The sequence below is a fragment of the Rhinichthys klamathensis genome, unplaced genomic scaffold (assembly GCF_029890125.1).
Source record: "Rhinichthys klamathensis goyatoka isolate OS25496 unplaced genomic scaffold, OSU_Roscu_1.1 h1tg000092l_1, whole genome shotgun sequence".
NCBI lineage: Eukaryota > Metazoa > Chordata > Actinopteri > Cypriniformes > Leuciscidae > Rhinichthys > Rhinichthys klamathensis.
Window position 1 is genome coordinate 2,805,998 of NW_026606631.1, and position 25,847 is coordinate 2,831,844.

The 25,847-nt window shown below is 39.0% G+C and overlaps 3 protein-coding genes across 6 annotated transcripts in view; 1 reads left to right on the plus strand and 2 right to left on the minus strand.

Annotated features, from left to right (window-relative positions):
- mob2a (MOB kinase activator 2a) overlaps positions 1–480 on the plus strand; it is a 67,404-nt gene extending 66,924 nt beyond the window's left edge. For all 4 annotated transcript variants that reach the window (XM_056252129.1, XM_056252127.1, XM_056252128.1 and 1 more), the window contains exon 5: positions 206–480. In XM_056252129.1, coding sequence (XP_056108104.1) covers positions 206–477 — 272 coding nt within the window. In that variant the 3' untranslated portion in view covers positions 478–480. The remainder of the gene's footprint in view (positions 1–205) is intronic.
- A 4,681-nt stretch (positions 481–5,161) lies between these two features.
- On the minus strand, positions 5,162–6,578 carry kcnj11 (potassium inwardly rectifying channel subfamily J member 11). The gene has a single exon (XM_056252130.1). The coding sequence runs from the start codon at positions 6,356–6,358 to the stop codon at positions 5,183–5,185; it is 1,176 nt and encodes a 391-aa protein (XP_056108105.1). The 5' UTR covers positions 6,359–6,578; the 3' UTR covers positions 5,162–5,182.
- A 1,151-nt stretch (positions 6,579–7,729) lies between these two features.
- Positions 7,730–25,847, minus strand: part of abcc8 (ATP-binding cassette, sub-family C (CFTR/MRP), member 8) — a 104,946-nt gene continuing 86,828 nt past the window's right edge. Inside the window, exons 28-40 of the mRNA XM_056252131.1 lie at positions 24,766–24,835; positions 24,489–24,646; positions 17,591–17,683; positions 17,354–17,456; positions 16,323–16,436; positions 16,114–16,234; positions 15,609–15,739; positions 12,755–12,833; positions 12,569–12,677; positions 12,102–12,205; positions 10,472–10,605; positions 8,200–8,262; positions 7,730–7,991 (exon numbers count right to left, since the gene is read on the minus strand). Of these exons, the coding sequence (XP_056108106.1) occupies positions 7,854–7,991; positions 8,200–8,262; positions 10,472–10,605; positions 12,102–12,205; positions 12,569–12,677; positions 12,755–12,833; positions 15,609–15,739; positions 16,114–16,234; positions 16,323–16,436; positions 17,354–17,456; positions 17,591–17,683; positions 24,489–24,646; positions 24,766–24,835 (1,417 nt within the window). The 3' untranslated portion in view covers positions 7,730–7,853. The remainder of the gene's footprint in view (positions 7,992–8,199; positions 8,263–10,471; positions 10,606–12,101; positions 12,206–12,568; positions 12,678–12,754; positions 12,834–15,608; positions 15,740–16,113; positions 16,235–16,322; positions 16,437–17,353; positions 17,457–17,590; positions 17,684–24,488; positions 24,647–24,765; positions 24,836–25,847) is intronic.

Here is a 25,847-nt window from a genome sequence, read left to right on the forward strand (position 1 = left end):
GTTTAATGCTTTACTTACTTTAAATTTCTTAACTATTTATAAACAACAAATGACATTAGTCATTCGTGAATATTTTGTGAATAAAACATTATTTTTGAATTAACAATATTTATTTTGATTTCATTTGATTAAATAACAATTAAACATGAAATAAAATCAATAAACAAAAACAAGCCAAATGCTAACTGTCTGAATTCCCTTTCAGGCAAAGCCTTCCCGAACTCGTTCGAGTCCCTGGTGAAGAAGGTGTGCCGGTTCCTGTTCCACGTGTTGGCGCACATTTACTGGTCGCACTTTAAAGAGAGCGTGGCTCTGGAGCTGCAGGGACACTTGAACACACTGTACGCTCACTTCATCGTCTTCGTCAGGGAATTCAACCTGATCGACCCCAAGGAGACCTGCATCATGGACGACCTGTCGGAGGTGCTGTGCGCCCCCCTGCCCCCCCTCCCACACAGTCACGTGACCGAGAGATGAGCCGATAGCAGACCGGAACAGAACTCCTCGGAGGAAGACGAGAAGAAGAAGAGCGGGAGGCCTCCTTGGACGGGCCCCTCCATCACTTTCCCCTCACCGTGTTAATGTGAACTGATCTAAAGGATGGGACGGGGCGCCGCTGGTCTGCAGATCCTGGACCAGCACAGATTGGTGGGAATGTTTAACAGGACAAACAATCTGTCAACATTATCATTTATATAGGAACATTTTATATTTTAAGTTGCTTTTTATTCTTATTTTTGCGCATAAGCCCTTGGAGGTTTTGTTTTCTTTTAGGGAATGGTATTTCAGCTCGGCTCTCATCAGTGCCTTGGATATATAGCTAAGGTATTGTTTGTTTATATGCAACACTGTTTCGAAAACGATCCTTGACCTCTGGCTCCCCCTTGTGGAGGGAGTGACGTCACGCGCCGACCGACTGTTTATGATCTCTGCAGCCTTTTTTCACCTTTCTCTTTCATATGCCAGCCATCGTTCATTGTCCATTTTCCTATACGGCATCTAAGTAATTTCCAGTTGTTCAAAAATGTATTCTTTAGCCTTTCAAGATTATGTAAATAGGGTATGATGGTTTGAATGATGCTTTAGAGAAAGTCTGGACTTGTGTGTAGGTTTCTGACAAGGATACTTCCCCCCGGACTGCAACGGCCCAGATCCGGCCCACATCCGGTACACGTGGATCCCACACGGCCCAGATGTGGGCCGACACTATGTTGCTGTCCGGGATATCCGCAATGTCTGCTCGCTCGGAGAGATGATGAATCAGACGGGGACAAATATGTGTTGCATGGCAGTTGACTTGCTGAGTTGTATTGATGAGAGAGCACATCCTCCATTATTTTTTTTATTTCACTTTTTATCTTTCTTTTTTTTAAAATGATCAGAGGTCATGAATATTGTGGCAGAAAATGCACATTAAGTTCCCCCCAAGAAATAGATTGTAACTATATATATATATATATAAAAAAAAAAGAATCACAATAATTGCCTTTAGCGAGAGAGCATCTCTCCTCCTTAATTTATTTTTACGTTTTTATCTATTTGCAGAGTTCTTCTGTTCTTGCTTTCTTTTTATGTATTTGAATTATCTAAGTTAAAAGCCACTTAATATTTGAGGCTCTGCAAAACATAATCAAATAAAAAACAAGAAATGCCACTTTACCTCTGTGTTGCGTTTACTTCATTAATGAGACGCTTCTGGCGAATGGAAAGAGTCCATCCGTGGGAACTTGGTTAGTTCAGATTTGAAACGTACACACATGAAGAAACTGTTTTGTGAAGAGTCATTTAAGATTAAATGACTAAAAGCGTGTGTAAACATCATTACGGCATGGAGAAAACCCTGAGCAGTGATGCCCATGTCGCTGCTTTTTTGTTGGTCAGGAAAGTGAGTTCAGAAAGGGAATCGACATAGGTGAAAAGATATAGGTAGATGCCTTTAAGATAAGATAAGATGCCTTTATTGTCATTCAGAATGAAACGGAATTACGAAGTTAAAGGGATAGTTCACCCAAAAAATGAAAATTAGCCCATGATTTACTCACCCTCAAGTCATCCTACTAATACAGACTAATACAATCGGAGTTATATTAAAAAATGTCCTGGCTCTTCCAAGCTTTATAATGGCAGTTTCTGTTTTGAAGTCCATAAAAGTGCATCTATCCATCATAAAAGTGCTCCACACGGCTCTGGCGGGTTAATAAAGGCCTTCTGAAGTGAAGTGATGCGTTTGTGTAAGAAAAATATCCATATTTAAAACTTTATAAAGTAAAATAACTAACTTCCGGCCAAACGAACATATGGATTCCACTTAAGTCCAAAGCGCAACTAAAGCCTAGTTCACACTACATGATTTTAAGCCCGATTTGCAAATCGTTGAGCTCGCCGACAGGTCAGGGTGTTATCGCGTGCGAATCGCGGGGGATTAGCGGGCGATGAACACTCGCCAATCTGTTAGTATGAAAGAGCCAACAACGCATCAAAAACGCTCGCAGACGCGTCGCCGAGCCCAGAAAAATATCTAGCATGCTAGATATCCAGAGCTGTCGCACGACTCAAGCTCACGTGATGTCATGAGCTACAGCCAATCAGAACAAGGCATGTTCGCGTGTTGTGTTCTTCTTCGTCTTCTTCGCTGGGTATTGGCGCGCATGCTGTTTCGCGTCATTTCCGGTTCGTTTTATCGCGTGGTTTGTACACAAGATAGAATCGTTGGGTGACAGAGTTGTTGGCAACTCGTGTAGTGCGTTACCTCCTGTTGCGGATCAATCATGTTGTGTCGTGTGGTGTGAACAGCTCAACAACTTGAACACTCCTGATTTCACAGAGAGCAAGTCATGTAGTGTGAACCGCACAGTTCAGCCCGACGTTTTAAAATCATGTAGTGTGAACTAGGCTTTATGCGAGTAATGCGACATACTGCTGAGATTTACGCTACGCCATGACACACTACGCCATTTCGACGTCACAAGTTTCGTAAGTTGCGCTTTAGGCGTAAGTAGACTGTGTTTGGCCGGAAGCTGGAATTTTACTTTGTAACGTGTTAAATATTCATATTTTTCTCGCTTCAGAAGGCCTTTATTAACCCCCCAGAGCCGTGTGGAGTTCCTTTATGATGGATATATGCACTTTTATCATGGATAGATGCACTTTTATGGACTTCAAAACAGAAACGGCCATTCACTGCCATTATAAAGCTTGGAAGAGCCAGGACATTTTTTAATATAACTCCGATTGTATTCGTCTGAAAGAAGAATGTCATATACACCTAGGATGGCTTGAGGGTGAGTAAATCATGGGCTAGTTTTAATTTTTTTGGGTGAACGATCCCTTTAAGTGAAAACTCAGAGACGCGATCATGTGATCTTAAAGCAGGGCTGCCAACTCACACACATTCAGCCAGATTCACGCGATTGACATTGTTCTCACGAGATCACGCCACACAACAGCGTTCTCACACAGTGAAAAATACATGGAGGAGCAAAGACGACCGACAAGACAGCAGGTAACATAAGTTATGAAACAAAGTCACTCTCAGCTTTCAAATTTGGTCTTTTTTAAAGAAATTCAAACAATAAATAGGCTACAATATATTTTGTGGCTCGAATGTCGTATAACAGATCGCTTAAGCGCCTCAGTTCAAGTGGCATGTGAACCGTCTCCTCTTCCTCTTTACTGCTAGTTATAGTATGAAACAAACATGAACGAACACAACAAGTATATTAAAAGATACTTTACTTAAATGAATCATGTCATGAATTGCGTGTCATCATATTCGCCCATTCGTGTTTCAACCGCAGATAGACATATTTGGTGTGTTTGTGTATTTGGTTGCGTTATGAGTATTTGCAGTGTGTTTGTGTATTTGGTTGTGTTGTGAGTATTTGCAGCACGTGTTCTTTTCATTCGCAGCGTGTTGAGCTCTCTCAGCCACCGTACTTGTGAGCCACACCAAAAACAAACAAATACACGGTCAATAAGGGATGCAATTGTTAGAAACCATACTTTGACTTTTTCATCTCTGAGGATTGTGCCAATGTAATTTGGAGTGATTAAAAAATCCTTTAAATTAAATATATATCATTTTTCTATATTGACAGCTGATTGGGGAATTATTTTATGGTATCTTTTTTTTCTTTACTGTACTGAAAAGCATAATAGGTAGCCTACTATGTGCTTTAAGTTAACGGTTTAAACTAATCAATAGCAAAATAAAGATATAAATGTGTATATATTGTAGAATATACACATTTTTATTTTTATTTTATCTTTAAGCAAATTTAAAGTTTTATTACATATTTGTTCCTGAAATCCACCCTTCTGCTGGGATCAAAAACAAGATTGGATTTTGTGCTATAATCCAATATCAGATTATTTTTTTTCCAACCGATATTACATTTTTTATCCAATCCGATAGCCGAAATCCGATCAGATTACTTTTTACTAACTGGGCCCAGAAGATATGTGGGTCAACTTCAGATCTAGTTCTACTAGGCCACAAGGTGGAAGCATTTCTCAAGTAAGGCGCTGTTACGCTTATGCATGACACGAATTTACCCATTCTAGGGCGGGACCTTGCCTCTTGGCTCATGAATATTGATTAAGATAAGTGACTCCCGAGTCACTTCAGGACGGTTGCCACGCAACATCGTCATGCGCTAATTCTATTCTGGTAAAACAGAGTAGGACTCACAGCAGCGACATGTGGGCCTATCCATTAATATTCAAAGGGTAAACCTTTAGCTATACTGTAAGGTCTGTCCAGTGCATTACAAAGCAATTCAATACAAACAAGCTGGTTTATTTATAACAAGGCATAAAACAGGGATTGCATTAAACGTCATGCGCTTCTTCATAGCATGTGCATAGTCATTCATTTCCCTGAGACCTTAGTTCAAACGTGCATATTTCTCAATTAGAGGTAATTAATATAAAGAAAAAAGTAGTTGCAACAGTGCAAACGAAAATAGGATATAATATTAATCTCTAGTTTTTTTTTGTTTTTTTGTTTTTACTATACATACAAACGTAATAGTTCACCATTAACCTACTGAGACTTGCCAAATTGTTTGTGTCCACTGCAGTGGAAATATGGACACCGTTTTGTTGTTATAAATAGCTATATTTGGATGTCAGTACTTTTTATTCCAATCCAGTTGTTTGAAATAAATGATAGTAAAACGTCTCAGGAGGTTAACGACACAACAGTTTCCGGTTTCTTTGGTGTGCTGAACTTGACTCTTCTCCGCACGGATGCGCCTGTCCTGCTGCTGGACTCCTGCAGTTTAAACCTCTCCAGTCCTCCCGCCTCATCCAGAGCTCGCGCGCTGCAGCTCGGCGTGGGCACTTTAACGGTGTTCCCAAACTTAGAATAGTCCACAGCATACATCCCATCTTCTTGAGACACCGTCGGCACAAACCTCTGACCCCATAAGATCTCCTCAGACAGGTAAGATGTCCGCGCTTGAGTGGTGATGCCGGTGGTCTCCACGACCCCCTCCAGCACGACGACCACCTCAATGTCCTCGTGCAGCAGATCAGCCGCCGATAGATCATACAGCGGGCTGTTTTTGTCAATGACGTGGTTGATGATGAGGGGTGACACCAGAAAGATGCTGTTGGTGCCCACCGGGTTGTCCATCTGGATGTCTATCTGATCCAAAGGCACCATCTCGCCTTCATTGGTGACGGTTTTCCGCACCACCTGCATGTGGATGGCGGCACTGATGATCATGCTCTTCCTCAAGTCCCCGAGGCGAAACATGAAGCACAGCTTGTTGTTTCTGACGGTTATAACCGCGTGTTTGCTGAAGATGAGCGTTTCCGCTCGCCGGTTTGCTTGCGCGGTTTTCATGAAGATGCATCCTAGCATGATGGCATTGATCAGCAAGCCGACTATGTTCTGAATGATCAGTATCACGATGGCCGATAGGCACTCCTCAGTGACCATCCGTCCGCCAAAACCGATGGTCACCTGGACTTCAATGGAGAACAGAAAGGCTGAGGAGAACGAGTGGATGTCCGTTACACACGGGACAAAGTCGTCACCTTTCGGGTCCAGGTCTCCGTGCGCGAAGGCGATGAGCCACCAGACCATCCCGAACAACAGCCAACTGCACAAGAAGGACATGGTGAAGATCACCAGAGTGTGAAGCCATTTTAGATCCACTAGAGTGGTGAACACGTCTTGTAGAAACCGTCCTTGTTCGCGTATGTTCGTGTGCGCGACGTTGCACGTTCCGTTCTTGGCGACGAATCGCGCCGTCCTCGATTTAGCCGATTTAAATTTGGGCTGTAACACATTCTCCGCCAACCGAGTCAAGAAGTAGTCATCGGGAATGAGTCCTTTTCTGGACAACATAGCTGGTCCATACTACAGTTTCGCGGCTGCGCTATTAAGTTGTAACATGGCAAGTGCGCTCATCTTCAGCGCGCGCCGCGCTCGGTGTCCGTTCACGCGCTCACAGGAGGTCCCGTGGGAAGACGACACTTTTAGTGATCCGGCTGCCGCTGCCAGTCAATTGCAACCGGATATTTTCTCGCACATCCTCAGATGTGACTTCAGAAAGACTCGTTCAGCACAGGGCATGCGTGCTAAACGCGAACTTTACCACAGTGAGAAGAACCCACTCTGCGTTAACAATTAAAAGACATACTAGCCAATAGCTAGCCTACTACACTTTTACTTATGTCATAGTTAGTGCTCCAGTTCTAAAGAGACAAACTAGTCAGCAATGCTATAATCCTGAACACTTTACTCTGCATTAACAATATAACTTTTTACCTATTAAAAAGACCTTTTTTTTATTTCTAACTTCGGTACTATATGTTACACTTTACTGTATTTACTATAGTAGTAATAACTATATAATTAGGCACAATTGCATGCAACTAACCCTGAACTAAACTATTCCTATACCCTAACCCTATAGTAAGTACATGTAGGCCTAATTAATGAATATTACTTATTACTTAAATGTATAAACAGGGACACATTGAAATGAAGTGTAACACACATTTTTTCCCCACACTTTTACCTTTTAAAAAACATATTTTTGATTGCATTATTTTTAACAGATTAACATACCATATTATAGACAACAAAGCTGTACTGTATACTATCTTGTTAATATTCTTACACTCTGCATTAACAAAAATCAGTGTGAGTGCAAGTTAGCATGAGACAAACTACACTAACCATGCTAAATAACTAATAACCTATACACTATAACCTATATACTATAACTGAACTACACTGTAGCTTACTATACTATGCTAATTAACTATGAATTAGCAACACAGTTAGCTTTTAAAGGCTACAAACTATAGAATAAAATACAAAATAGCGATTTATTTCCTAGCCATACCATACTGTGCTATACTTCACTCAATACAAATATTTAGGTTTAGTTGGGCTATAGTGAATATTTATACTATAAATAATTCTATACGCTACTACACAAACGCAATAACACACTACACTACAGAAAACTGTCATAAATTAAATAAGATCTATACTTGTATATTTAACAACCTTCCATCATAGATATAAGTTGATAAACTATACATATTATTTGTCAGTTATTATTCCACTTTAGGATATAAAAATAATATAAATAGTTTAAATTATAATATTAATTCATGTTTTTTATAATGTTTCCTTTTCTATATAAAAATGTGTAATTTTTTATATAATAAAAAAAAATGGAAAGATAAAAAAAGGGCATACAGGTTGTTTAAATATTTTTATTAATAAATGTTTAAGATTTTATTTACAAATGTGATTATGATAAATACAGTTATAAATAATTTATAATTCACGGTACAAGTGCACTTTCAGTAGAGGGTCTCCGGACTCATTTGTCGGCGCGCACGAACGACGCAAACACACTGTCCTCTTGATTCAGGAGAACCTCTGGTTTATCAAACTCCAGAATGACTCCTCGCTTCATCACAATCACCAGGTCTGCATTCAGGATGGTGTGCACACGATGCTGTGGAACACACACACACACACACACACACACACACACACACACACACACACACACACACACACACACACACACACACACACACACAATGATGTGAAATGGCTGAGAGCTTGTTTGATCTGACTGAAATGCCTCTTATTTACTAAAAGCATTGAATCGTCGTTTAACCACAGCTAGACTTCAAATATTAAAGTCCGAAAGCACTTACGGCGATGGTGACCACAGTTCTGTCGGCGAAGGCAGTCATCACAACTTTCTGTAGAATGCTCTCCTATTAAAAAAAAGATAATTATTAATATAATATAATACCTATAAAACATATTAAAAGAGCATTGTATTATATATACTTTTAATAATTCAATCTTTTATTTATAATTCATTTTTATATATCATTTATATAATAAACATGACAGAATATATAATTTATTTCAAATATTTTAACTTAATCTATTATATATATATATATATATATATATATATATATATATATATATATATATATATATATATATAAACTATATACAAAAAAAATATATATATATATATTGTCTTTATAATTTCCAACTTTTTAACCGTACCTATTTAATAGAGCATTATTATATTTTTAATAATTCAAATGTTTAATATAATTTATTATTATAAGAATGGGAGAAACATTTGAATATAGCCTACATAAAATATAATTTACATTTAATTAGTTTTTTTTATTTTAAACTTTTCAACCCAATCTATTAAAAGGGCATTATATTATATTATTTTAATAATTACAATCTTTTATTTAATATAAATGGCACAAAATGGCTACATTAAATATAATCGACATTTTAATTTACATTGTATTATATTATATCAGGTTAAAAAGTTAGAAATTATATAAAATGTATGTTTTATTATTATTATTATATAATTTACATAGATTTTTAACCTATATTTTTAATTTATTTTAAATAATTTCTAGCTTTTTAAATGCATTTCTCCAATTTAGTATTTTTTTATGAACAAATTATATTATTGTTATAACAACTTAAGTGAAGGATTTCATTGAAACATGAATTTTAGTATTATATTACTTTATATATTAGTGTTTTAATGATAGCTTACATCACAGGGGTTTTCAAAGTGTGGGGCCGTAGAGGTGGGCGACATGACGATGTTAATCAATAGAGATTGTTCTATAGTTTATCTGTATGTGAATATTTCCAGCGCAGGACTGCTTAAACACGATAGAGCAGCATGGAGGAATGAGAAGATAGAGTGGGACGTACTTTATGATGAGTTATTCAAATTACAATAAACCACGACAGAGAACTTAATTCGGCACATGTGCTGAATTCAGTTCACTTTCACGGCTTATTGCGCTTGTGTGTCAAAATGTCTGGTTATGTCTAAAGTGAAATTAGACATAACAGTTGTCTAATTGGGCGAAACAGTTGGGCGAAATTTTTATTTTATTAGATCCATGCATAAGCTCTTAAAGTGACAGCAGCCTCATATACGCCAGTCATTAATGTTAAAGCTACACTGTGTGACTTTTATCCCCATCTAGTGGTGAAAAGGTATATGACCATCCAGTGAATATTAGTTTCTGTTCCTCTCAATTCCGATTTCGTTTTAACTCCTACGGTGGCCAATGTAGTCCAAGATTAACATGGCTTCCAGTTCGACCTCGTCCATGAGTGTTCCTTCAAGTGATGAGGTTATTTTAGAAAACTATAATAATTTGCAGTAATTTAATTTGTCAGGTAACATATAGGTTATTTATATGACATTCGACACGGTGCCATCGAGTGTTAAAACGCGAAAGGCGAAGCTTGAATTAACGGGTATGTCCCTCTTTGGCTAATGTACTTTCAAGATGGAGGGGCAACATGGCGACCGACATTAGAACCCCTTACCCGTATGTATTTTCAATGGCATATTATACACTCACGAGAATACTTTATTACTTTAACGAAGTAAATATACATTAATGAGCACATATATTTTTGAAAGAACTAAGTGTTTTTAGCTAAGAATAAACTAAAAAAGTTACACAGTGTAGCTTTAATCAAACTCATTCACTGCTCTTGACTGAATATCTTCCATAGTGTTATTAAGAATCTGTGTATATGTAGTTTGATATTGAAAACCCCTGGCTTACATTCAAGCTGGCATGGCATTTTTATTTTGAATTCTTTATATCAGAAACACCAGTACTTTTCACACGGATGTTTTCCTTTCATTTTGAATCTATCAAATTGTCCCTCACTGTGTGTTCATTCCTGTATGAAACCCAGCCAGTGCATTTAGCACAGCCATGGTTCATTTACTCCGGAGAGATGAAGGCGGAGGAGCAGTCGGAGGAGAAGGGTGTTTGAGAATAGTGTGAAGTGAATCGAGGTCGTGGCCCCTAGGGGGGTTTCCTTCTACCTCTTAGACTCTCTTACTCTCTATTGTACTTCTAAGCGCACACACACACACACACACACACACACACACACCGTAGCCATGTCTATGGAAGCAGTGGCCTCGTCCATAATCAGAATACTGCTCTTCCGCACAAATGCGCGCGCCAGACAGAACAGCTGACGTTGCCCCTGGCTGAAGTTCTCCCCACCCTCGGTTATTATAGCATCTGAAACGCAAGGAAAGAGTATCATCAATCATATATTTAGATTATATTACAATTTTAAAATTAAATCTTAACCTTAAAAAGGCCCGTTCACACCAAGGATGGTAGCTATAACTATATAAATATAAAGTTTTAATAATCGTTCTAATTCTGTAGGGAATAGGGAAGTCCACACCGCAACCATAAAGATAACAACACAGAGGAAAATTATTGTTAGAATCACTTACAGGACGATTTTTTTCCAGTTAATGAACAGTAAAAACATTGAGAGCCAATCAGAATCCAAAAGTCTTTAAAGAGTGAGCATTTAAAGTGGCAGAAGACAGCACATATTATAATAAAGGGAAGATTATTGTGCGTTGATGTGGACGCTAATATAGTTATCGTTCTTGATGTGAACATGCCTTAATATACACACAATTTTAAGGCCTCTAAATGACCAACATGATCAAAACCCTTATTGTTCTGTTGTACACAAGCCTTCTGTCGTCTAATTGTTAGTTTCTATTTTTAGCAAGTAAAAAGGCCTTTTAAGGTATCGTTCTAGAAACGTCCCCCTTCAGGTCATCATTCACGTGTCTTTTGCTTTGAAAACTTTTATAATAAAGGAAATATTACTAACAATATAAAAGTTGTTTTTAGATTTAAAGGCGAACACTTACTGGGCTGAAGCAACTTCCATCCTTGATTATCCATGTATGTATGTATATATATATATATATATATATATATATATAATTTTTATAGAAAAATCATGTTATGCGAGTATCAAATATGATACATCAGGCTTTTGAGGAACGTTTATTTGTACATCTGTCAATCATCATCATTGTATTTGCATTGCACAAACTACAGAGCTTTGATCATAAATTAAACATTTAAATATCACCATATTAAGACATTATTGGGAGATATAGAGTGACAACTGATATTTATGCATTTTATGAAAGTACTACTTTTAAAGATCTCATTGATTTACATTACAAGCTATCAGAATTTATTACTTTTTGACTGTATAAATATCAGAAACAGCACCGAATTACAAATTGTTCAAAATTCACCAAATAGTTTTTTCCTGAGTGAAAATATGGAGCTCATACTCAAGATCATGCTATAGGAGACAAAAACCTGATGCATCAAATATGATACTCAAAAAAGGTGGCATATATGTATGTTTTTGTCAAGACTGTCTAAACCTTCAATAAACATTTCCATAAAAAAAAAATATGACAGGGTTAAAGTTGTCATAATTTACTCGCCATTATATCATTCCAAACCTGTACGAACACTGATCCCCATATAGACTTTCCTTATAGTGACAATGTAGTGACATTTTTCATATATTTCAAATATCATCATCTATGTTCCACAGAAGGAAAAAAAATCATACTGTAGGTTTGGAATGATATGAGAGGGATTCAATGACGACAGATTTTTCATTTTAGGCCGAACTATCCCGTGATTTCTAATCATGTTGTATCATGTCTTAGGTGTCTTACCTAGTCCTCCAGGCAGGGTTTTAACTACTGGTTTGAGTTGTGCTATTTCTAACGCCTCCCACAACATGCAGTCTGTGGCCTTCATCTCTGGATCTAGATTAAAACTGAACACAAGAAAATGAGATAGTATAGAACGTCTCATTATCAATTCAGTTTGTCCCAGAAATCCTTCATCTCTACAGCCCGTTTCAGGGCTTTTAAAAACACTGAAACGGTACAAAAGCTATGATTCAGAGAGAAAACAGCAATGATTAATAATATATGAATGCTCATTCATGCTTGTATGTCATCCATTCATAATGTAAATCTGGGGGAGTTTGGCCTGTGAAATCACATCTCAAGTGTCAAATTCAAACTGATAATGTTGATCAAAAGTATATTCGTTTTTTTTATTGTAAATGAATAAATGTCTAGGATATTGGGACAATTTTATTCACTCATGCAGTATTCGGTTTCAAGAGACGCACCGGATGGTTCCACTGAATAAGAAGGGATCTTGTAGAATAATAGAGAAGCGCGACCTCAGCGTCTGAAGAGGCATCTTTGCTATATCGATGTCATCAATGATTATTCGCCCTGTTGGAGTATAGAGACTTATATTATTCTCTGTAAATAAAATGAAATTAGCTTGGCCTTGATAAAAAATGAGTCACCCTCAAACGTGTCCACCATCCGGAAAAAGGCCAATGAGAAAGATGACTTGCCACTTCCTGTTCTACCACAGATTCCAAGCTGTAACAGATCAACACAAAGTAAAGGGTTTATGGGTAACCTTTAACAATATGTAATCAAAATAATTGCCTGTGTGTATATAGACGGTATGCATTGACGTCACTTTCCCACCAGGACACGCCCCCCTCAGTCAGACTGAGTGGCAAAACATCTTGCAACATAACTGGCTTTAATAGGGGAAATTAAAGTTATGACGCTTGAAACTGACGCGTGAAAGTCAACGCTTGCACCTTGGAACCTATTTCAAGGTTTGCGTTCTCGAGCCACCAGGTACTGTTGTTGTGCAAATGAGCAGGCCGGAGTGCATTAAGGGTAAATAACTAATAATCTTTGCGACGGAAGTGAATCAATCAAAACTAACCTTAGCTGGACAATAACTTTATTCTGGCTGCTCAGACTGATCTCATGAAATGGCGTTTGTATGACACGCCAATTCGTATTTCCATTTTTGGCGTGCTATCAACACGCATAATCGCTTTTCAGCGTGTTTATCAACGCCGTTGACTTAACGTTACATTACTGTATATATAAATATATGACTACCCCAACCCCGTCCCTAAACCTACCCGTCACTGGGGTTAATACCATTTATGAGTCTTCCCCTACCATCCTAGGAAAAAAAATATTGCTCCACAGATCTAAATGCTTCGTTTCGCTCGGACATTTAACCGCGTACACATACACGCGAAATCCACAAGACATTTAACGGCGTACACATACACGCGGAATCACTCGGACATTTAACGGCGTAGACATACACGCGGAATCACTCGGACATTTAACGGCGTAGACATACACGCAAAAGATGACGGTTCGTTTCGGCGTGGACATACACGCGGATAGCTCAAAATGCGTATAGATAACACGCCACTTGACTTGAAAGTGGCGTGTATGTTTACGCAAAGTCATGATGTCATGTTGGGCTGCTGTAAAGCCAAAACAACCTCTGTTACTGTCATTTCCTATTATCACTGTAAAGCTGCTTTGAAACAATCTATATTGTTAAAAGCGCTATATAAATGAAGGTAACTTGACTTGACGAGGACAGAAGTGGAAATTCTGGTTTTTCCGATATATTTAGTAGAAACTGACAGCTGTCGCCGTCAGGCAGACCATAGGGGCTTTCGCACCGGAGGAACCTTTCATAGTTCCTAGAACTATTGGCGGAAGTACCTGGATTTTGGCGTGTTCGCACCCTAGAGCTAAAATCGTTCCTAGTTCCTGCGAACTCCCTTTGAATGAGCTAATTTATCTCCTACTTCAGAGTAGGGTCTAAACCAGCACTATAGGAACTACCAGTGACGTTAGTGTACACTGAATGGCAGAACACACGCGCATTTAAAAAAAAAAGCTGTGTAAACACACAGATTATAGCCTATATATTTACTCCAGACACTAACTCTACGGACATGGAAAACAGCGTAAAGGTTAAGAGGCCCAAATATCACTAAGGAGCAAATCGAACGCAACTTTGAGGGGACCAAGCCAAACATGATTATGTATTTCTGCTCAGCTAGCAACACTGGACATCAACCACACGGCATACGCTAATAACTTTTCATATACTGTCTACTTTCTATGTATAACAGTTCTATCTAATAACGTATTAGACAGGACTGTTAGACAGATCGTAAACTAATGAACACGGAAAATGCGAGCACTGTGATCAGGTTCTGGCGTTCTCAGCGCCGTCAAAATAAAAGTCAAACAACAACGCTGCTTACGTCACTTCAGAGTTCCTACTGCCGGTGCGAATGCAGCCAGGAAAATGTTCCTATGGGAACCATTAGTTCTCGGGGAACCACCCTGGTGGCTAGTTCCTAGAACTAAGTTCCTAGAACAACCCGGTGCAAAAGCCCCTCATATGGACTTCCGTGCAGTAAACTGAATATATTTAAGAACTCCTTTGTGCTTCTATCTATTTGTTTATCTATCTATCTATCTAAACTTGCTTTGTAAGGTAAACTGGGTTTGTCTTGTCCTACATTATCCAACCATGGTCGCCATTATTTTGCCAAGTAAGCCATGTTTCTGGATCAACATCTTTGTTGATCCTGGAACAACATTCCTGTTTGAAAATATATTCCTAACCCTATCCCTACCCCTAAACATAACCCTACCCATAACTTAACCCTATGATAGATGAATAAGAATGGTGTAGAAACCCCTAACTCCTGTTCTAAGCCTAAATTTGACAAACTGTAAACGTGTCCCTCAAATCTGATTGGCTGTTTGGAATGTTGTTCCAGGATTAACAAAGATATTGATCCAGGAACATGTTGTACTCCGTAAAATCAAGTTCACCATCCAACCATACCCCTTTGTAGAACACAAGGCTCAAGGCTAATTTTTTCAATGAACGCTGACAAATACTTTAGTTTACAGTTATGCAAAATATAGGATGGTAAATATTGAATTGAGTTGTCAATATTTGGCCTAGGGTGTGATTTTACCTCAAAATTCAACATATCTTATAAAAAAACAGTAACCACAAATCCATGTTTCGCTGCCTGGATTCCAGTTGTTTCTGCGAATGTCAGTGATCTATTTGCTTCTCTTTTCTGTAGATTTCAGAAACCTGTAAAAAGATAGCTCCGATTTCTTGTTGAATCTATTTGTATAGTCAATCGCACAGCTCTTTTGCGGCATTCACGTTTAACACCATCACTGCCACTCAGTGGGTGTAACGCCTACTGCGCATACCCTCTTTATATTTAAATATAACTTTCTTAAGAAAATGTACTTTCTAAAAAGAAAATATATGTATAATTGTACCTTTTGTCCTGGGCTGATGTGAGCATTGACCTGTTTGAGCACAGGCTTCAGGGTGCTGTCGTACCTCACGCTCAGATTCTGGATCTGAATCTCACCCCGCTGAGGCCAACCTTCTGGAAGCTGAGACGCGGCTGAGAGAGAAACATTTAACCAAAGAGATAAGAGGCGTACGATATACAGAGAAAGATGGACAGAATGTGAGAACACAGGAAAAGAAGTAGACAGATCTACTATATCCAGTGTTTAAATCAAGTCAAGTCACCTTCATTTATATAGCGCTTTTAACAATATAGATTGTTTCAAAGCAGCTTCACAGTGATAATAAGATATTAAACTAACAGAGATTGTTTTGGCTTTACAGCAGCTCTAGAATAAAGTTATTGTCCAGCTAAAATTAGTTTTGATTGATTCACTTCCGTAGCAAAGATCATTAGTTATTTACTTAGGGGGCGCTAACACGACACCGTTCTAACAGAAAACCCTTAATGCGTTTACTGAAACTCACACAGCAGACCCTCGTAGTTTTCAGGTTCTGTCCTCAACAGAGCTTTTATTCTCTTCACAGCTCCCAGCTGCACCTCCATGTCTGCCAGATTACGCACCATCCAGTTCAGGTAGTTGGACACCTGAGAGATAAAATATAGAAACAGAAGTTGTCCAATATTGCTGAAGATCAGCATGTAGAAAGTTAGATGCATGTGTGTGTGGTCTTGCCATGAGGGCGTATGTGAGTCCCAGCCCCACCAGCCCAGTGGACAGATGATTGTACTGGGAGTTTGTGATGGAGGCCACAGCTGCTATTAGGACAATAAAGGCCCCAATGTACTCCTGCACAAGAGATACAATAGTATAACCATTACTGTTGAGTCGTTCAAGGAAGTAAAATCTATTTTTGCTAGTATTTGATCAAATAAAAAAGATTTTTAACTGGAACAAACAGTAGCAACTCTACAGATGTCACACATAAGGGGCTTTCGCACCGGGTTGTTCTAGGAACTAGCCACCAGGGTGGTTCCCCGAGAACTAATGGTTCGCTTAGGAACATTTTCCTGGTTGCTTTCGCACCACCAGTAGGAACTCTGAAGTGACGTAAGTCCCGCTTGTTGATGTGACTTATTTTGACGGTGCTGAGAACGCCAGAGCCTGAGCACACAGTGCTCGCATTATCCATGTTTATTAGTTTATGATCTGTCTAACAGTCCTGTCTAATATGTTATTAGATAGAACTGTTATACATAGAAATTAGACAGTATATGAAAATGTATCAGTGTATGCCGTGTGGTTGATGTCCAGTGTTGCTAGCTGAGCAGAAATACATAATCATGTTTCGTTTGTCCTCTCAAAGTTGCGTTGGATTTTCTTCTAAACTTAAGGGTTAAAAGGCTCATCTATCACTATTTTCAATGTTCGTAGAGTTAGTTTGTGAAGCAAATATATAGGATATAATCTGTGTGTTTAGACAGCTTTTTTTTAAATGGCATGTGTTGGTGTTTTGCGAGCGTTCGGCCAATCGGCATACACTAACGTCACTTGTAGTTCCTATAGTGCTGGTTTAGACCCTACTCTGAAGTAGGAGATAAATTAGTTCCTCCAAAAGGAGTTCCTGAACTAAAATTGTTCCTAGTTCCTGCGGTGCACACATGCCAAAAAACGGGTACTTCCGCCAATAGTTCTAGGAACTATGAAAAGGTTCCTCCGGTGCGAAAGCCCCTATAGTAACTGACTTGTATGGCTTATAAACTCACCATTCGAACCTCCAGCCAGCGGTTCGCCGCTGTGAGGAAGAGAGAGGCCATGTTATTGGCATCTGTGAACTCTAGAAGTCTCTGTCTGAATCTAGGCTCATACCTAAGAGGGAAAATACAAGAAGAATCTGTTTAATACATTTATATGGAAGGCATTTAGCAGATGCTCCCATCCAGAGTGACTGCCATGGTCAACAGATGAGCAAATAAAGCACTCAAACCCATAATCTTGCCCACCTGAAGGCTCTGATGGTTGTGAGCCCCTCTACTGTCTCAGAGAAGTGTGAGAGCAGAGGAAGCTGTGTGCTGTCTTCTAGCTGCTGGAGATCTCTGGGAATACAAGCACACAGGTCACTAACACTAAATCTCAATAGAAAATAAAATTCTCTAATTATCTACTCACCCTCATGCCATCACCAAAGGACATGTCTTTTGTTGATGGCATTGGGAAATGACAAGTTTTTCAGATAAATACAAATGAAGATTTTTAGGGGGGAAAAAACTACCTCTTTAAGTCTATATGAAGTGAAACAATAGGTGGGTGTAAACATTTTTTTTTTACTTTAAACCATTGCTTCCAGCATATATATATATATATATATATATATATACAGTATGTGTGCGTGTGTGTGTGTGTGTGTGTGTGTGTGTGTGTGTGTGTGTGTGTGTGTGTGTGTGTGCTTCGCAAAAACATCAGCTGGAGTCTAGATATTCATACATGCATCTAACTATGGTTGTAGACGCACAGTCAACTTGCTCTCGAATGTGGAGGGCACAAAAATGAGTACACCCCTCACATTTTAGCAAACATTTTAGTATATCTACTCAAGAGAAAATACTATAGAAATGAAACTTGGATATATTTTAGAGTAGTCAATGTGCTGCTTGTATTTCAGTATATATTTACTGTCCTCTGATAACAACTCAACATACAGCCATTATTGTCAAAATAGCTGGCAACAAAAGTGAGTACACTCTAAGTGATAATAGCTGTACGTCGTTTAAGGCGAGACACTACAGGTGAATAGGGTAATTTTTTTAACTAGCAGATATCACCATGAAACTTTCCCAGTTGATTACCTACATTAAGATGAGAAAAAAATGTATTACAAGTTTTCTGTAATTTAATGTTTAAATATGCAAATTAGGCATTGTCTAATTAAATATGCACAAATTTGCATATATTTCAAAAAATGAAATCTGAGTATTGGATAAAGCCAGGTTCAAAATTATTTTTTCATTGTGTTCACATATTAGATGGGAAAAAAATTACAGAGGGATTTATGGATATCTACTTTTGTTATCCTGTAAATCAGAATATACTGTCAATAGCCTTAAAAAAATGATTTTTGCCATGTTTTTTGGAATAAAATGTTATATAAATCGGGCTAGGAATAATATATTTACAAATCCCTCTGTAAATGTCTTCATAATATAACTAGGTACAAGACTGGAAAGTTTGGTGAATATAGGTGCTACCGAAGTGGAGATTTCGGACTTTGAGTATGAGAGAAAGGTCATTTTGAGAAAACGGGCTTTAAAGATTTAGCATCAGCCAATGAGATTGCGCATTTGCGCCCTTTTACTTTCACGATTGGTTGCTGATAAAAAGGAAATGACCATATTTGGATTCGACAACATTGTACAGGAGAGAGAGAGCTTTCTAACAGTGTGTGTGATGACAGGGTGCAGATCGCGATAGCGGAGCAACGGATGATTTACAACGCCAACTTTTGATGAATTTATGAGAAATCTACAGACGCAAACTACGGAGCCCGGGAAGTCACCTGTGGGGGGAAAAAAAACAATCCGAGGCGACGGTTTTGCAATCCGTCCCCTCAGTTTATAAACTGTACTCACGAATTCTTAAACTGTTCCCTCGGTTTAACAATTCGTGCCCACGGATTAATAAACCGTACCCACGAGTTCCTAATCCGTGCTCTCAGATTTGTAAACCGTGCCCTCAGTTTTTGCAATCTGTACCCACAAATTCATAAACCGTGCCCACGCTTTCGCAATCCGTACTCGCGGGTTTGTAATCCGTACTCACGGGTTTGTAATCCGTACTCACGGGTTTGTGGCTCGTCCCCCAGAGTGTGCCGCGTGATTCAACCAGGCCTCCTGTTTAGATGCGGGATGCATTGCATTGTTTTTAAAACCCCTTTTTTTTAAATGGATAATTTCTTGCATTTTCTAAAAAAAACTACATTTAGGCTACTTTTATCTTTAAAGTCCATTTTTTAGAGGAAAAAGCTCAGTAGGCCTATAGTAAGCGAAAATAATAATAATAATAATAACACAGTTCAAAAACTGTAAAAGATTTGGTTATAAGTTATAAATTATTTTATGTTAGGCTAAACATATTACTGTCTTCGGTGAACTCATTCATAGTAATAAACGCAAATAATAATTAGCTATCAAAATCCATTTAGGCTACATAGGCCTATTTAGAAGACGCTTTTATCCACAAAAAAAAAAAAAAGAAAAAAAAAAAAGAACAAAGCAATTCGTCAAATGTCAGTCTTAGACAATACTAATGGGCTAAGATTATAACAAACAAACACAGGTTTTTAACGCATATCCAAGTGTTTGTGTGGAGCGCGCACTGAGCCGCGGCCGCAAACGCTTGCATATGATGTTCCTATCAACAGTGGAACAACTTAAAATAATCTAGCATTTCTGGTCATACAGAAAAAATACATAATACATTATTTGCAACTACTTTTATTTGTGTAAACTCACAATAACAAGAAAACGTTGTGTATTTGTAAAATAAAATAAAACAATCAGGCGCGCTTTCATGATCTCCGGAGCGCGTCTCATAAATGAACTGAAACAAAAGCCTATATAAAGCTTGAAATGTCCACTTTTAAACGAACAAATTCGAATCGAAAGCAAATACCGTCTGATTATACAATCCGAAAGCTGCATTTCTCTAAAGGTGCATCCTTTACAGCGGAGATGGAGATATGTTTAGCCCGTCACTAGAAAACTGTTCATTTAAACAATAAAAATCCATCGTTATTTTTCAGAAACATTTATTATGATTAGCCTATAAATCACCTATAAATCATCTCTCTTTATGGTTCCAAAGACATGTTCTTCTCATTTAGCACTGCGGGCAAAATATAGTTTAGAAAGTAAAATCTATTTTTTTTTTCCATATTAATTTGCGAAAATTTTAAATGTTTAATAAAGGCAAAAAGTCAATGGTATTTATTTTTTGTGCACAAACACTTGGATATGCGTCAAAATCTTGTGTTTATTTGTGATAATCTCAGCCCTGTATTATTGTCTAACCTGTATTATGACTGACATTTGACGAATTGCTTTGTTTCTTTTTTTGATAAAAGCGTCTTATATCTAAATAGGTAGCCTAAATGTAATAATAATAGCCTAATTATTATTATTAGGCCTATTATTTGCGTTTATAACTTTAAATGAGTTCACTTAAGACAGGAATATGTTAATCATAAAACAATTTATGAATGTTTTATTTTTATAGGCCTATAACTTTGTGTTTGTGTTATATATATATATATATATATATATAAAAAATTTTTGTATGTGAAGTCCTTTTAAAAACAATGCATCCCGCATCTAAACAGGAGGCCTGGTTGAATCACGCGGCACACTCTGGGGGACGAGCCACAAACCCGTGAGTACGGATTACAAACCCGTGAGTAGGCTACGGATTGCGAAAGCGTGGGCACGGTTTATGAATTTGTGGGTACAGATTGCAAAAACTGAAGGCACGGTTTACAAATCTGAGAGCACGGATTGGGAACTCGAGGGTACGGTTTATTAATCCGTGGGCACGAATTGTTAAACCGAGGGAACAGTTTAAGAATTCGTGAGTACAGTTTATAAACTGAGGGGACGGATTGCAAAACCGTCGCCTCGGATTGTTTTTTTTTCCCCCACAGGTGACTTCCCGGGCTCCGTAGCAAACAGACAAAGTGTAGTAAAATAAAGACCTAAATGTGTATTTCAGACTTTTTTTCACCACAAGTCTGAAAGAAGACATGTTTTTGAAGACAAATATCCCGAAATCTCAAAATTGACCAGTGAAAAAAAAACGAAGTTTTTGCCTGCCGTGTCTCGCCTTAACCATGCAAAGCCACATGTCCTATTCATCATGTTCATGTTTTTGTCTCCTTGACAGGACCATACAAATTGTTGTATCTTGTATTATAGTTGTTAAAATTTGTGCTTTGAGTACAATTCTCTCATACTGATTACTGGATGTTCAACATGGCACCTCATGGCAAAGAACTCTCCAAGGATTTGAGAATTAGAATTGTTGCTCTCCACAAAGAGGGCCTAGCCCTAGGCTATAAGAAGATTGGTAACACCCTGAAACTGATTTACAGTACAGGCCAGGGTCATACAGAGGTTTTCCAAGACGGGTTCCACTCGGAACAGGCCTCGCAAGGGTCAATCAAAGAAGTTGAGTCCTCATGCTGTGCATCAGGTACAGAAGCTGCCTTCAAAAAACAGACGCATGAGTTCTGCCAGCATTGCTTTAGAGGTTGCAGAAGCGAAAGGTCAGCTTGTCAGTGCTCAGACCATAGACCACACAGAGGTTTGCATGGCCATCGTCCCAGAAGGAAGCCTCTTCTGATGCTGGCTCACAAGAAAGCCTGCAAACAGTTTGCTGAAAGCAACCTGTCCAAGAGCATGAATTACTGGAACCATGTCCTGTAGTCTGAGGAGACTAAGATAACCTTGTTTGGCTCAGATGGTGTCCAGAATGTGTGGCGATGCCCTGGTGAGGAGTACCAAGAAAATTGTGTCTTGCCTACAGTCGAGCATGGTGGTGGTAGCATCATGGTCTGGGGCTGCATGAGTGCTGCTGGTACTGGGGAGCTGCGCTTCATTGAGGGAGACATGGATTCCAACATGTATATATATATATATATATACACACTCACCGGACACTTTATTAGGTACACCTGTCCAACTGCTCGTTAACACTTAATTTCTAAGCAGCCAATCACATGGCGGCAACTCAGTGCATTTAGGCATGTAGACATGGTCAAGACAATCTCCTGCAGTTCAAACCGAGCATCAGTATGGGGAAGAAAGTTGATTTGAGTGACTTTGAACGTGGCATGATTGTTGGTGCCAGAAGGGCTGGTCTGAGTATTTCAGAAACTGCTAATCTACTGGGATTTTCACGCACAACCATCTCTAGGGTTTACAGAGAATGGTCCGAAAAAGAAAAAACATCCAGTGAGCGGCAGTTCTGTGGGCGGAAATGCCTTGTTGATGCCAGAGGTCAGAGGAGAATGGCCAGACTGGTTCGAGCTGATAGAAGGGCAACAGTGACTGAAATAACCACTCGTTACAACCGAGGTATGCAGCAAAGCATTTGTGAAGCCACAACACGCACAACCTTGAGGCGGATGGGCTACAACAGCAGAAGACTCCACCGGGTACCACTCATCTCCACTACAAATAGGAAAAAGAGGCTACAATTTGCAAGAGCTCACCAAAATTGAACAGTTGAAAACTGGAAAAATGTTGCCTGGTCTGATGAGTCTCGATTTCTGTTGAGACATTCAGATGTTAGAGTCAGAATTTGGCGTAAACAGAATGAGAACATGGAACCATCATGCCTTGTTACCACTGTGCAGGCTGGTGGTGGTGGTGTAATGGTGTGGGGGATGTTTTCCTGGCACACTTTAGGCCCCTTAGTGCCAATTGGGCATCGTTTAAATGCCACGGCCTACCTGAGCATTGTTTCTGACCATGTCCATCCCTTTATGGCCACCATGTACCCATCCTCTGATGGCTACTTCCACCATGTCACAAAGCTCTAATCATTTCAAATTGGTTTCTTGAACATGACAATGAGTTCACTGTACTAAAATGGCCTCCACAGTCACCAGATCTCAACCCAATAGAGCATCTTTGGGATGTGGTGGAACGGGAGATTCGCATCATGGATGTGCAGCCGACAAATCTGCGGCAACTGTGTGATGCCATCATGTCAATATGGACCAAACTCCCTGAGGAATGCTTCCAGCACCTTGTTGAATCTATGCCACGAAGAATTGAGGCAGTTCTGAAGGCAAAAGGGGGTCCAACCCGTTACTAGCATGGGGTACCTAATAAAGTGGCCGGTGAGTGTATATATATAACATTATGAAGCAGAACATGATCCCCTCCTCTCAGAAACTGGGCCGAACGGCATGATAACGACCCCAAACACTGCCAAGATGACAACTGCCTTGCTGAGGAAGCTGAAGGTGGAGGAGTGGCCAAGTATTTCTCCAGACCTGAACCCTATTGAGCACCTGTCGGGCGTCCTCAAGTGGAAGGTGGAGAGGCGCCATGCGTCTAACATCCAGCAGCTCCGTGATGTCATTATGGAGTGGAAGAGGGTCCCAGCAACAACCTGTGCAGCTCTGGTGAATTTCATGCCTAGGAGGATTAAGGCAGTGCTATATAACAATGGTGCTCACACAAAATATTGACACTCTTGACACAGTTTTGACATATTCACTTAGGGTGTACTGACTTTTGTTGCCAGCTATTTTGACAATAATGGCTGTATGCTAAGTTATTTTCAGAGGACAGTAAATATATACACTGCTATACAAGCAGCACATTGACTACTCTAAAATATATCCTAGTTTCATCTCTATAGTATTGTCCCTTGAGAAGATATACTAAAATGTTTGCTGAAATCTGTGTGTGTATGTGTATATATATATATATATTATTGTATACTTTTTTACAACAGTTAGCTAGAAGTAATGGTTAGAGTATTCATATTTCAGTTGTTTCAGAAGTCAGTTTGTGCTGTTTTGACTGTCAACTTTTGGGAGCCCATTGACTTGCATCATACAGACACACAGATGGATTATTATTCTAAAATATTTGTTTGTGTTCATTTGAAGAAAGTAAGTCATACATCTGGGTTGTGGGAGGGTGAGTAAATGATTAAAGAATTTTCATTTTTGGGTGAAGTATCTCTTAGTATTGAGAATAAATTTGTAGCTAGAAAGGCATATTTCTTAATATACAACATAAAACAAATCTGGACAAAACGTTGCAATGAAGAAGTATATGCAATACTGTGGTTGTAATGTCTTCAGATAAGTGATAAATTAATCGGATTGGTTACTTTGAAGCGACTCTGAAGTATTTCTGGATGAAGTAGCAGGTGATGGCCAGTGGTGCTAGTACAATGAGGAAAACTGGCGTGACATATGAGATCACACCCAGAGCTGAGACACACAGCAGTGTGGAGCGACTCAAACACTCCAGGGTAGCGGGAATGTGCTGAAACATAAATAGATAGAAATAAAAATCTATTACTAAATGCTGTGTTTGATAGTCACCAAGTAAGTAATACTGCAACACACCAACATTTTTCTGATTTGGGTATTGTAACATCCTACCTGATCTATCGTATTGGTATCGGAAGAGAAGCGGTTTAATATGCTTCCTAAAGGAGTCGTTTCAAAGAGCCTGGAAAAAGAAAGAGGGAACAATTTGGGAAAATTTCAAATTTCAATCTATTTCAAAGGTTAAATCACTTGACTCAAAGAAATATGTAATTAATGTGTAATTGTAATGTAATTAACATCCTCCCACTTTCAAATGCTTTTTGCCCCCAGCAAATGTCGTGTGTAAATATTTGTATGAACAACATAAAAAGTTTCAACAACTGAGACAAATGGAACAGATTTCAAAAGCATTTGACGAACACAAATGGAACAATCAGTCCCTGAACAGAGCAGTCAGTATCTGTTGTGGCCAGCAGCTGCTTTCACTCCTACAGTGCATCTCATCTTAATGAACTGAGCCAGATTTGCCAGTTTATGCTGTGAGATGTTACTCCACTCTTCCACCATGGCACTTGCAAGTTCTCGAACATTTGGCACTGCAAGGACGATCAGCTGTCCTGGTTGTCTCCCTGTAGCTCTGTCTCAATGCCCCTTAAGGGGCTTTCACACCGAAGGAGCGTTTTCATAGTTCCTAGAACTATTAGCGGAAGCACCCACTTTTTGGCGTTTTCACACCGCAGGAACTGGGAATGAATTTAGTTCAGGAACCCCTTTTGGAGGAACTAATTTAGCTCCTACTTCAGGCTTGTAGGGTCTAACCAAGTGGGAACCTTCTGTCATCTCTCTTGAAACCAACACGGAAGTGACTTAAACTGAAATTCATCGACTGGCCTCTAGAGACAGGCTCCAAAAAAGAGTGAATCCCATGTTAAAGGCACACTATGCAAGAATTGTACCTTAATATAACAGCTTCAAAGTCATTTCGGTGGTAAACAAACTCACAGTAGGGCGAATCATCCTGGTAGTAAAGCTTGGGGGGGACGCCGCTGTAAAAACCAGCAATGCAAGTTTGAGAGGAGCGCCCCCGACAAATCTCGCGAGAATAACGACATGCTTTACGGCAACGACGTCACACACATCAACAACAATATATGAAGCACGAAGACACTTGCGTGCATTTCAGACGTGATACT